Here is an 11,949-nt window from a genome sequence, read left to right as displayed (position 1 = left end):
CAAAGAGGGGTCCGGGCGCGCCGCGCTACCTGCCGAGGCTCCGGAGGGGCGGCGGGGGGAGCCGGGGCCGGGGCCGGGGCCGGGGCCGGGAGGGGCGGCGGGGCCGGGCGGGCTTGGCCCGGGGACTGAGGGCGGGGGAGCCGGGCGATGCCACGGGAGCGGGGCCCGGCAGCGGAGCGCTGCGGGGGGCAGCGGCGGGACGCGGAGGAAAGCCGCTGCGGGATCCGCGAGCGCTGTCGGGCGGCGGTGCCCCGAGCCGTCGGGGTGCGGAGGGCGGCGGGCAGGGCGGGCAGGGTTTTCAAAGCCCCTTCCCGCCGCATAAACGCTTTGCGCTGCGATCTGCCCGCAGCGGGGTCCTGCCGCGCCGCAGCAGAGACAATTGGGCATAAACAGTTTGCATAACGCTTCCTCAGCCGGTCGCAAGCCCAGTGCCAATTTTCTTCTTTAAAAAGAAGAAAAAACCCAGATGGGAAACAAACATTTAATCAGGCACAAGATATAAATGAAACATCACAAGGCAAGTGTTGCTAAAATGCTTAAGCAGGAAGCATATGATTTTCCATGGATGTTTTACAGGTGAGTCATGGTATTTGCTGCATGCTCTTACTCATTACTGAAGATCCCAGCCCGGTGGCATGTACAGTATATAGAATGGGAGTATTTAGTTGGGCAGATTCATTAAGTGCAAGTAAGGAAAAGCATCTTTTCCAGGTCTGTGGCAGAGCAGTCATGAGTTTGGGGCTGACGGCATGGAAATCTTTATGCTCTCATTTGTCCTTTTACTGAATTCCTGTGGCAGCCAGCATTACACTAGAAAGCTGTCACTTTTCATAACATGCGGTGCTCTGCATCCGTCCTGCAGCTCTTTCCAATTCAAGTGAAAACAAACACCCTTTCAAAGGGGGTTTCCTCTCCCCTCTTCCTGCCCCTGGGATGGGGAGCAGGGTCTGTGTGCCGGCAGCATTTCTCAAATCCTACTGAAGCCAAGGTCCCTGGCCCCAGGTGAGGAAGGGACCCTCCATGCCTGGCCCTAGGACAGCTGCAGTCAGTGACAGTGAGTGATGGGGCAGGAGCATACTAGGAGCTGGGAGCAATCGAATACCCTCCGCTCCCAGGGTCTCACATGGGAATTTGGGAGCCAGCCCCTCCTGGCCAGGCTCAGGCAGAGTCTTGCCTCGGCCTCGAGGACAGCTGTGCTGAGCCCTGCCACCAGCACAGTCACCGGGGCACCTCCCACTGATCAGGTCCTCCTCCACTGCCTCTCCGGAGACTGTAATCCGTGGTGTGCAAAAAACAAAAGGACTCAATGAACACAAGCAATAAGCTCGACCTGTCTCAGGGTGCTGACTGAGCCCTGCTCTATTTACCTCTTCCCAAATCCCCCTTGCAATCCCGCAGCCGAGGGAACCGCAGTAAACGTTCATCTGTTTGTTTAGCGGCTAACTGCAGTGCGTTACGTGTAGCCAAAGAATCCAGGAAAGCAGCCAAAGACATAAATTACGCCAACTTGTGGCAAGCCTAACTGATAATATGATAATAGCACTTACTTACCTGCCCCTCAGGAGAGCTGCGTAGGTTAGTTAATGTTTATACAATGCTTTGAAAAGGATGTTCAGGAGATGTAAGTGATACTACATTAATTTTACAGTTATATTTGTTTACTTTTCTAGAGTAGATGTATTCTGCACAGTTAATATAGATCATCTCAGACACATTTTTACCAGGTCCCTGTAGGAAGTCGACTGAGCATTTCTTGTTCACTAAAAATTTCCCAAGACTGTTTACCCGGTGAAATCCAGAGACTGTATTCAGAAATGCTTTTTAATGGGTGCCTAACAAGCAGCAGTCCACATCTGTTCTGAATAATAAGTATAAAAAACCTGTATAGACCTTTGGTGGTAGAAATGGTTTTTTTCCAGAGTGTTTCTTGAAGAGCAGGAGTGGGGAATGCTGTCAGGCTCTGAAGGCTTAGCCTCTGCTAGTGCATAATATAGCTTAATTGCAACTATGACACTGTAGACAAAAGCTGAATAAACCCCAAATAAAGGATTTATTGGATGCTAAACTGAAACGACCTTTGGGCATAACAAAAATGCCAAGAAGCAGCCATAATAATTGGTGCACAAAGCTGACTATGTATGACTGGCCCAGTGATAAAGAAGACATTATGCACCTCAGATGGTTTGGCCTGCCCACATCCGAGTCATCAGAGCTCTTTTTTTTTATGTTAAACACATGGTTCATCAAATACAGCCTTGACGTACTGTTACATTTATTAATAAAGAGGTGGACAGCCCCTAATCAAACATTCCTGCACCAGGAGGTTTACATTGCAGATGGTTTCACACCAAACCCCATGGTGATTTTATTTTTCTTTGACACTTTAGCTGTGGATTTTTAAATCAACAAGGCTTCTAGAGAAACTTGAACAAAAACCACAGAGCCTCAGCTGTGAAGCAGCTTGCCAGCATCATTTCAACCAAGGATTTTTATTTTTTTTTACCCCCTTTACACACATCAGTGACAGCCTTCTTAAACTTAACTGGCGCTTCGATTCAACCCGGACCTCAGCAGCAGTTTGGGACTGTGGGGAGATTTGGGGTAGGGATGGAGGGGTGGGAAAGGGCGGGGGTGAAGATTTGAAGTCATTGGTGGAAGATGTTCCTACCAGCTCTCGCGCCCCCAACACTCGATCTGCTGCACGGTGAGCCGGGGCGCAGCAATGCTGTCCCCCACAGCCGTCTCCTGGCCTCCCGCTGGACTACCTGGATCCCCTTGGAGTCCTCGGGGCAGGGGTGACACGGCCACTGCCCCCGATGCCTCAGCCCTGCTCTGGGTCCCTCAGGGCAGGAGGACGAGGTGGAGGCATCCCTCCTCCCGTGCTGCCTGCTCTGCTCTGCAACTCTTGGTAGGGATTTTCCCAAATGCAGGGAAGCCCTGAGGGTTTTTTTTGGTTTGTTTTGCTGTTTTAGACACACTGAGCTCCACAGAGCGGAGAGCTGAGCAGCAGTGCCGCGCTCTCCCTTGGCTCCTCCTGGGGGTCTTGGCGGGGGCAGTGTCCCCAAAACGCACGCTGCAGGGCATGTCTGCTCCGGACGGGGTGGGGTGCGCCCTCCTGGGGAGCCGGCTTCAGCCCCCTGCTCTCTGCCTTGCAGGTCTGGGCAGTGCGGCAGGAGCGGGCAGCCCCTGCGAAAAGGCCTGCAACCCCCGGATGGGCAACCTGGCGCATGGGCGAGCACTGTGGACGGAGACGGTCTGCGGGCACCACGCTGCCGAGCCCTTCTGCGCCTACGCTGAGGATGCGCAGCGCCGCTGCAAGCGCCCCACCTGCGGCCGGTGCAGCGGGGCCCACGCAGGGCTGGCCCACCCTCCCGCTGCCATGGCCGATTCCCCCTTCCGTCTGCCCCGCACCTGGTGGCAGGCAGCCCAGGACGCCCCCCGCGAGACCATCCGGCTGGACCTGGAAGCCACCTTCTACTTCACTCACTTGATTTTGGTCTTCAAGTCGCCCAGGCCGGCTGCCATGGTGCTGGAGCGCTCCCAGGACTTTGGTGAGACGTGGACGCCTTACAAATACTTTGCTGCTAACTGCTCGGCCACCTTCGGGCTGGAAGATGACGTGAGTCAGAGAGGAGCCATTTGCACTTCCAGATATTCGAGTCCCTTCCCCTGCACCGGAGGAGAGGTAGGTTTGCCGGGGTCAGGAAGAGAAAGCCCTCGCTCCAGCCCCCTTTCCCTCTGCAATCTCCACTCCGGCATTTACGCTTCTTATTTTACTGCACCAGCATCCCTTGTCATCGAATTTATTTCACAGGGTGAATTAACGTAATTCATTCTGAGGTGATGTAGGCACTGCCCTGCCCCTTGCTTTGCTGAGCTCGTAATCCCCCTCTTTCCCAAAAAACTCCTTTCCCCTCACCCGGTGAAACCTCCCGGCACAACTGCAGAGGCGGCAGATGCTGCTGATTCCTCGGGAAAGCCAAAGGGAACATTGCTCTTGACGGTCTTCTCCAGTCCTTGCAGTTGTGTGGTTTCAGGGTTATGCAAATCAGCCCAAGTTTGACCAAAATGCAACCATGTTAGAATTAATGGTCACCAGATTCACTTTAAATAGTGAACACCCTCACTGAGAAGTAAGAGTGTCAAAATAGCTGCTGACCACGCTGAAGTACGGTTCCCATAAGCCAGATTAGCCAGGTCATTAAGAAACCTTATATTTAATCTTTTTTTTTTTTTTTTTCTGTGCACACTTGTTCTGTGAAAAGAGCATGAAAAAAATGAAGAAAAAATCACGTTTGCTAAAAGGAAAAATAGATGTGAAAAATCAGATTATTTTCAATACAGAAACAGCAGATAATAAACCATGCATTTGGAGGTGATACCAATAATAGTCTTCCCTTTGGTGCCTAAGCCTGTCCCACGGCCCTGGAGACCCTCCCCTGGGAGCCACGGCTGCAGGGCTGCCCTCCAGGGTCCCCACTGGTGGGGAGGCACCCCCGGTGACCAGCCCTGGACTTTAAAGGCTGCTCCCTCTAGTGGCCTCATTTAATGAGCTTGTCTGAAAGTTTAATCAAACTTAAAATTGCCCTCTGACCTAACACAGAGAAAGGAGCAAATCTGGTTAGTGGCATTTAGATTCTGCTGATAACATGTTTTGAGGTGAAAGCCTGGTTCTTGGAGTCCAGCATTCAAGTCTGAGAAAAATCACCTGTTCAGACCCCTTTGCAGTCATTTGGGGTCACCTCTAGCCATGCTCTGAGTAGGAAGCCACTCTCTGCCAAAATACTGAGAGCTGTTTGTTCACCAAAGTGCATCTCTTGTCTGCGTCTTGGGAGGCAGCCGCTGTCCTGCTCTGGGAGAAGCTGCTCCATGCCCTCATCAGCTCAGAAACAAGGATCTCCAGACCTGCCAGACAGACCCAGGATGGTTATTTCATTAGCCCAGCAAAGGGTTTAAATCAGATGGCTGGCGAGAGAAACTGCTATCTTCCTTTCTTCTCCTGCCTCCCTTTGCTCATGTCCCCAAAAAGCTGCCTGAACTTCCTTTCACAGTGAAATATATAAAGGGGCTTATAAGAAAGACGGAGAAAGACTTTTCACCAGGGCCTGTTCTGACAGGACAAGGGGCAATGGTTTTAAACTGAAATAATTGATTTAGAGTCAGTATAAGGAAGACATTTTTTATGGTGAGGTTGGTGAGACATTGGAACAGGTTGCCCAGAGCAGCTGTGGATGCCCCATCCCTGGAAGTGTTCAAGGTCAGGCTGGACGGGGCTTTGAGCAACCTGGTCTAGTGGGAGATGTCGCTGCCCAGGGGGGGTTGGACTAGATGATCTTTGAAGGTCCCTTCCAACCCAAACCATTCTGTGGTTCTGAATCCGGGCTAAATACAAAGTGGGACCTACACTACAAAAGAAGTGATGGATGTACCCCGCCAGGAATTTTCCAGTCCCTCAGCACCTCTGCCAGTCTCTTTGTCCCACCACCTGAACAATAAGGCTATGCCAGCCTGCGATACAGCGCAGGGACTGGAATCTATAGTTCTCGGGCCAGCCAGCGGGACATATCTGTGGTACTCTGACTTGCACATTTTCAGCTTTCCCAGGGTTTGTTCTCAGGGGTAAGAAACGCAGGGCATCATTCAGGGCAGTATTTGCCTTGGTTGTGCTGGGTACCATGTAGCTAGCACCCTGGCGCAGTTTTCACTGTGGTCACCACAGCGATGTAGCTGCACACCAGGATGGGGACTGTGCCTGGCAAGAACCTGTGCCAATCCCAACCTCAGGCTAGCTTCTCTACAGGATGTTGCAATACATGGGGACAGTAGGATCGAGGTCTCGTGTAGAAACCAATGCCTATCTCAAGATGGAAAGGAATTTGGTGGTGTTTGATGCATCTGTGGTACCGTGCTGCAAAACCAGGCTATTTACTGAGCTTGCTTCTGTGGGATCTCTTCTTTCGGCATCACTTTAGTTTGTGTTATTGCAAAGAAGCTATAAAAGTCAAGATCATTTAATTATTCCAGGTTTTAAACAAATGTTGAGCTTGTAAGGTTTTATTTATATGGTGCACTTCAGTTCCCTGCACTTAAACACCACTTTTTACCTACAAAGTCATAACAGCAGCTTTCTGGTGACCAGATGGCAAGCCTGCATGCTTAGCAAATATCACATTTAATTTACTACAGTGTGCTACATTCCATCAATTACTTGTAACTGCCAATAGCAACATGTGTCTCACCTAAAGAAACATCAGAGTTTTGTGTTCTGTTTGCGGTTATGTTGTGCTTTACTCCCGCTTCTGGTAGCACCTAATTTCAGACATATGGAAACAGTAATTTCACTAGAAACAGTGGTTTCAAATATGCAGTCATCTGAAATGTCCAAGTTTGAAGGGTATTATTTAATTGAAGCTCACTTGCTGCAGTTTTCTTTAAAGCACAAACATAAATTCGAGTGCTACTGGATTTCTTTTTTTAACTTTTTAGAGTTTTTTAACTTTTTAGAGTTTTTTAACTGCAATGTAACAACTGTAACATGTGATCCAAACTGTATATCACACCGTCTGTATACCACTTTCTCCCACTTCAACACCACATGTGCATTTCCAGGCACAGAGTCAGGGCTTGTGGGGTTTTGTGGGACGGTGGGGTCTCTGCACGCTGCTGGCAGCTCGGTCACTGCCTCCCGTCCCCCTGGATGAGCAATTTGCAAAGCTCAGGGGAGGCCTCAGGAGATGGTGCCTCACCCCAAATGGCACCAGAGCTGATCCACCCATGTTTCTGCTGAGTGTTACAGCGCCTGCGAGCCCTTTGTCGAGGCAGCAGCATGCAGAAGCTCATAGTACTCAGGGGCTTACGGCCTCTTTTTAATAAATCACACGCATTAATTTGGAGCAAAGGTGTATCTGCTTCGGTTCTTACTGAAAAGAAAAAACAGGCTTTTTGCATTTCTTCTGCCTTCGTCATCGTGAGTCATTCCTTAGATGCCTAGTTCAACTGTTACGACAAAAATCCTCCCTCATCACAACTTGCCATGATGTTGTTCTTGAGATTTATGATACCACAGAAAGCAAGCTGCCAAGCCTCTGGGTTCATTTCAAAGATCCAGGGCTCAGAGCTGGTGGACAAATGAGAGATGCTTAATTGGCTTTGGGAGACACCTTTCATCTTTCTTCTGTAGTTCTGGGCTTCCCTTTGTGGTGGTGGGACCAGGGTGGCGGAGGGCACTGGGTGAGCGGTCTGCATGGGGGGGCTGCAGGGTGTCACCATGCTGCAGTCACCCAAGCTGAAAGCCACCACGGCGGTGGGAGCTGGCAGTGGTAATGTCACAAGCCGTATGTGGCACTCAGCAGGTCTACTGATGGGTAGAGTCACCTCGGCAGGGACTTGGCAGGTCTCTGCCCTTCCTCACTACCTGTCCCTGATGCTGCAAAACCACCAGGCATGGTTATCCTCTGCTTTGGATGCATCTGAGTCCTCCACCCTGAAGCAGGCACGAGCTGGAGGATCAACAGCCCGATGGTGGGATTAGGACGGAAAAAACAAATCTGGGCAGAACTGTAGAGGAAAGAGGTTGAAGGCTGCATGGCACAGTACTGATGTCAGGAACACTGCACTGATGCCCTGAGTTTGGTCTTAAAGGCTTTTTTGGTGGAAGTAAGCATGAGTTCACAAGTCAGCACATGCTCAGAGACTTTGCCGAGCTGAGCCCCATGCCGGAACAGCCTCCCTGTAGTCTGGCCTCATGCAAAGAAGAAATACCCTTTCAGCAGCCAGGAAAGCAATGACTTCTCTGCAAGGATCCAGGAGCCAAACAAACAACTGAGCCCCTCCTCGGTAAGGAACAAAGGAAAAGAGGCAGACAGTGGGCACCCACCCCCTGCCCCGGCATCCCCAGGCACTCACTGCGTCCTGTTCAGAAACTCACCTGCAGGCTGGCATTGCTTTCGGGAGCTCTTACCGTTCAGCAGCTAGGGCCAGGCTGTCCCTCATCGTGGGACCCATCCAGTACGGGCGAAGGAGAAGCAGGAAGGAGGAGGAAACCTCAGTACAACCAACCTGGGTTTCCAGCAAGCTTCAAGCATCTGCCAATTTAAGGGGTCAGATGTGCAACACTGTGAAGGGGACAGGAAACTCCTTTCCTGTCAGGGAATAATTTTGGATCAGCTGCGTGCAGAAGGGTCACTAAAGACTTTCCCCTTGCTTAATTTAGTGAATTAATTGTTTCATAGCAGCAGTTTGTTTAGCATAGGCAGAAACCTCTAAATGCTGACCTTTTATCACCAGTGTTTTAAGAGAAAGGCTAAGGCCAAGTTTTAGCCTGGATCATACAAATGTGCTACAAATCCAGAGTATTTCCACTGTTTTCCAGGGTAACCCTTCAGCCAAGTTACTGCGAGGGAAATCAGAACTGGATTCACCAGCCAAACATAATCTGATCTAAGTAAACAAGATGCAGAAATAAACTCTTCAGCTTCATGCTCAGACAGGAATGCCAATTTTAATAGTATGCATAAAAGGCTATCTTCCCTCCCATAGTTCAGATCATGTTAATATCTCTTCCTTCTCGCAGCCTAATCTGATCACTGTTAAGGGCTCATCGACAAGGGGCCCTTAGCAGATGTTAATTCTTTAACTGTGAGTGGGAGTGACTGTCCACTCTGCAATGCAATTATCTCATTCACTTTACATTCCCATCTGTGGTCAATTCAGATTAGCTCGCCTGAGTGTCCCCATTTAGACAAGCTCCAGGATAAAAGAACTTACTGAAGCAGAGTCTCCTTGACAAGATTTTAGTAAATTAGTAACTTATTTGAGTGTTCATCTATTCAGAATACTGCTAATAAATCACTTGGAGACCTCATCTATTGTTGCTGTTTGCTATTAATAGGAGAGGCGTATTTGCAGCTTGACTATATTCCAGCAACAAATTCTAACGTGTGTTTAACTTTTGAAACATCACATACCACTGTTTTACTGTGGGGTGTGTGTCTTACTGAGCACTTTATTGATCTCCTGTGCCTTCTATAGCAGAAAAACCTTCAAATGTTTTGCCTTGTACTGTTACTGCATGCAGCCTGCCTCTGTTCTTTAAGGATTTGGACACCAGTCCTACTGGTTCTACCTGAAATTAGCCATGCAGAAGAGAAGTAAATTGTGTCCTGCTACTTACAACTTTGGCCCTGATAGACAGTGAGGAATTGTAATACTCACTGACACAAACAGGAGTTAAGGATGGTCAGTGATTTTTATTTTGGAGCCCTAACGTCGGGTTGTAGAAACACTCTGTTGCAGCCTAGAAGCTTTTGCCCAATTTTTTGCCTGTTGTTTAGGCCTGGATAAGCTTGGGGTTTAAGGTTATCATTGCTGTCCTTAACTGAAGCTACACCTCCATTGCTCTGAGATCCTCGAAGGATCTCGTGGGTCACAGGAAATTTGAGTTCATTCACTCGCAGGACTTGGGACTCCACAAAGAACCTGGGCAAATATGCAAGAATAACCTCAAAACAGCCCGGGAAGTCAGCCCATCAGAGGGCTGCAAACAGCTTTTTTAATAATCCTGTGCCACTGGTTTCTGCACAGAGCAAAGACCCAAACTGACGAGAAGGAAAGAGGGATCCTGGCTGGTGTTCAGCAGTGCGCAGGACACGTGAGGACACAGCTAGGGAAGTGTGGTTTCAAGTCCTATCGCTACACTTTGTAGAAGTGCATTTTGTAGGAAAAAAAACCTCTTTAACAGCATCTTCCTGATCATTCTGTCTTTGGGAAAATGCAAATTGTCAGGCTCTGTTCAGAAATGCCACATGCAAAACAGTTTGTTCAGCTGGGTGCCAGGGGCGATGGGGTGATGGCCAGACCCAGCCCAATTCTTTGCATTGTATCAGTGAATTTAGCAAGACACAGGGCCATTATTTCATAAGCACAAGAGTAATGATTTCTAGGGGAAAAGTTAATGCGACAAAGTAAACGAAGTCAGGCCTGAGTCAATGAAGTGATGTAGGAACCTAGAAATCCCGAGCTGCAGCGGCTGGCCATTCAGCATGGGGTGGCTGGGGAGGGTTCGTGAGAGCTGAGTGGGATGCGTGCCTGCCGGCCGGCATGGCACAGGGCTCGCTGCTCGTGGCAGCGCTGGCAGCAGCGGCATGCCAGCAGGATGCCGTCCTCCCACCAGCTGCCTTGCCCATGGCTGTGGCGAGGTCCATCTCTTGGCTTGGGCCCTGAGCTTTCCCTCCTGGCAGGGAAGCCCATCTTCCCAAGCCCTGTGCAGGGTTTCCACTAGCTTTAGCATTGTCAGGTTGTGGGGAGCCTCTCCCTTTAAATAATGGGGCAGCAAAAAGGGGATTCAGGGAAAAAGGGGAAACCTGAGCTTAGTTTTCAATCTGTGGCTGGGAGGACAGGAGACGAGGGCACTTCTGGGCACATGTGGAGACAAACCTTTGGTCTCCAGGGAATTTTGCCATGAAAGGTACTTTCCCTCCAGAGATTGGGCACCATCAGGGCTGAGCGACACAACTGCTGTTTTCCGGGAACCGGCACCTGCTTTTTAAGTTTTCCGTATGTGGAGTACCAGGGATGATAATGCCAGGTCTCTGGGCCAGGTTGCGTCAAAACCCTCCTTCTCTGCCGCAGGCAGTCCCAGAGCAGTGACACGTCCCTTTGCTGGGCCTCCCGGGTGCTCAGCATCTCTGAAGGACCAGGGCATGCGACGGGCAAGATGCTCCTCCAGCCTGCCTGGTGATCCTCTGCATGATTTCCCCAGTTGCAAGCGAGCCCGCAGGAAGGTCTCATCATCTCCTTTTCTCCCTGGCTTTCCCAGTGCTTTTGACACTTGGAGGTTGGCCCTCCACTTGGCCTGAAATGCAGCTGCCCCTGGGATGGAGCATAGCCAGTGTTTAACAGTGCGTACCGGTGGTCCTCTGTTTAGAACAGAAAGTTTCTAACAACTGCGGATCAGGGCTTCTGGATCGACCTCCAATTATGGCTAAAACAAATTATTCCTCGGAGTGAGCTTGACCAGTCTGTGAAAGGCGGTATATTGTAGGCTGCCAGCAGCAGGAGGGAATGAGTCCCAGGGCTGCAGGAGACCCTTTCCAAACTACTTATGTAGAAAGTGAAGAGGACTGTACCCACATGAAACAAGAGGAATTTGGGTAGGCAGAATTTAATTCTCTAAATTGGCATCTGGCCTTGTTAGCGGGACTATTGCTTCCCTTGAGAAAAGTGCTGCGGGATTTTAGCGGTGCAGCCAGAGCCTCTCTTCAGGCACTGCACCCCACTGCTTCGTTTCACAGTCCATTTTTGGCATGAAGGGAGGACTGACTTGCTTATTCAGCTCCCAGTTCACTGTCTGGAAAGTAGGGCTGCCATGCTTCTCTTTGGGATTTCTGGATACAACCAGTTACACAGGAAGTGTGTAACCTAAAGCAGTGAATCAACACATCTCAGAAGTTTTGTATCAAAAGCTCATGGGGACTTAATCTGAGATGAATTGCCATGCACAATGGGTGTTGGCATGAGATATCCAGTCTACCAACGTTCAAAATCCAGCACGAATGGTAAAGTCTTCAAATTCTCCCTGGGCAACATTTCCAGGAAGAAAAGAAGTTAATGTCCAAAAACAAACTTACTAGACACATATGCCATGACTCTCTATCACCAGTATCTGTGCAGCGTCCCTTATTGCTGTCATCAAAATCTGTAGCCATGAGTTGAAAGAGCAGTGCTGTTTCTCATGGCCTTTTTGACTATGTGTATTTACATATAATTCAGACAGGTGTTCTTCTTCCCAGAATTAAGTGTAGCTCATGGTAACTGGATGGTTTAAGCAGCCAGCTCTATAGACAAAAAGCCTTTTCATTATAGGCAAGAGCAATTGAAAAATATTAATGAAATTGGGTTACTCTTAGGCTGAAAGAAGTCCCCTTGATCTCTAGTACTGACACAGGCATC

The 11,949-nt window shown here is 49.6% G+C and overlaps 1 protein-coding gene across 2 annotated transcripts in view; it reads left to right on the top strand.

The window, feature by feature from the left end:
- The first annotated feature begins 3,169 nt into the window (after nt 1-3,169).
- NTN4 (netrin 4) overlaps nt 3,170-11,949 on the top strand; it is a 45,585-nt gene continuing 36,805 nt past the window's right edge. The window contains exon 1 of one of the 2 annotated variants that reach the window (XM_059816304.1): nt 3,170-3,685. In XM_059816304.1, the coding sequence (XP_059672287.1) occupies nt 3,212-3,685 (474 nt within the window). In that variant the 5' untranslated portion in view covers nt 3,170-3,211. The remainder of the gene's footprint in view (nt 3,686-11,949) is intronic. The other variant, XM_059816305.1, reaches the window with a different exon arrangement.

This window comes from Gavia stellata, chromosome 4 (assembly GCF_030936135.1).
Source record: "Gavia stellata isolate bGavSte3 chromosome 4, bGavSte3.hap2, whole genome shotgun sequence".
NCBI lineage: Eukaryota > Metazoa > Chordata > Aves > Gaviiformes > Gaviidae > Gavia > Gavia stellata.
This window is presented reverse-complemented; position numbering and strand designations above follow the sequence as displayed.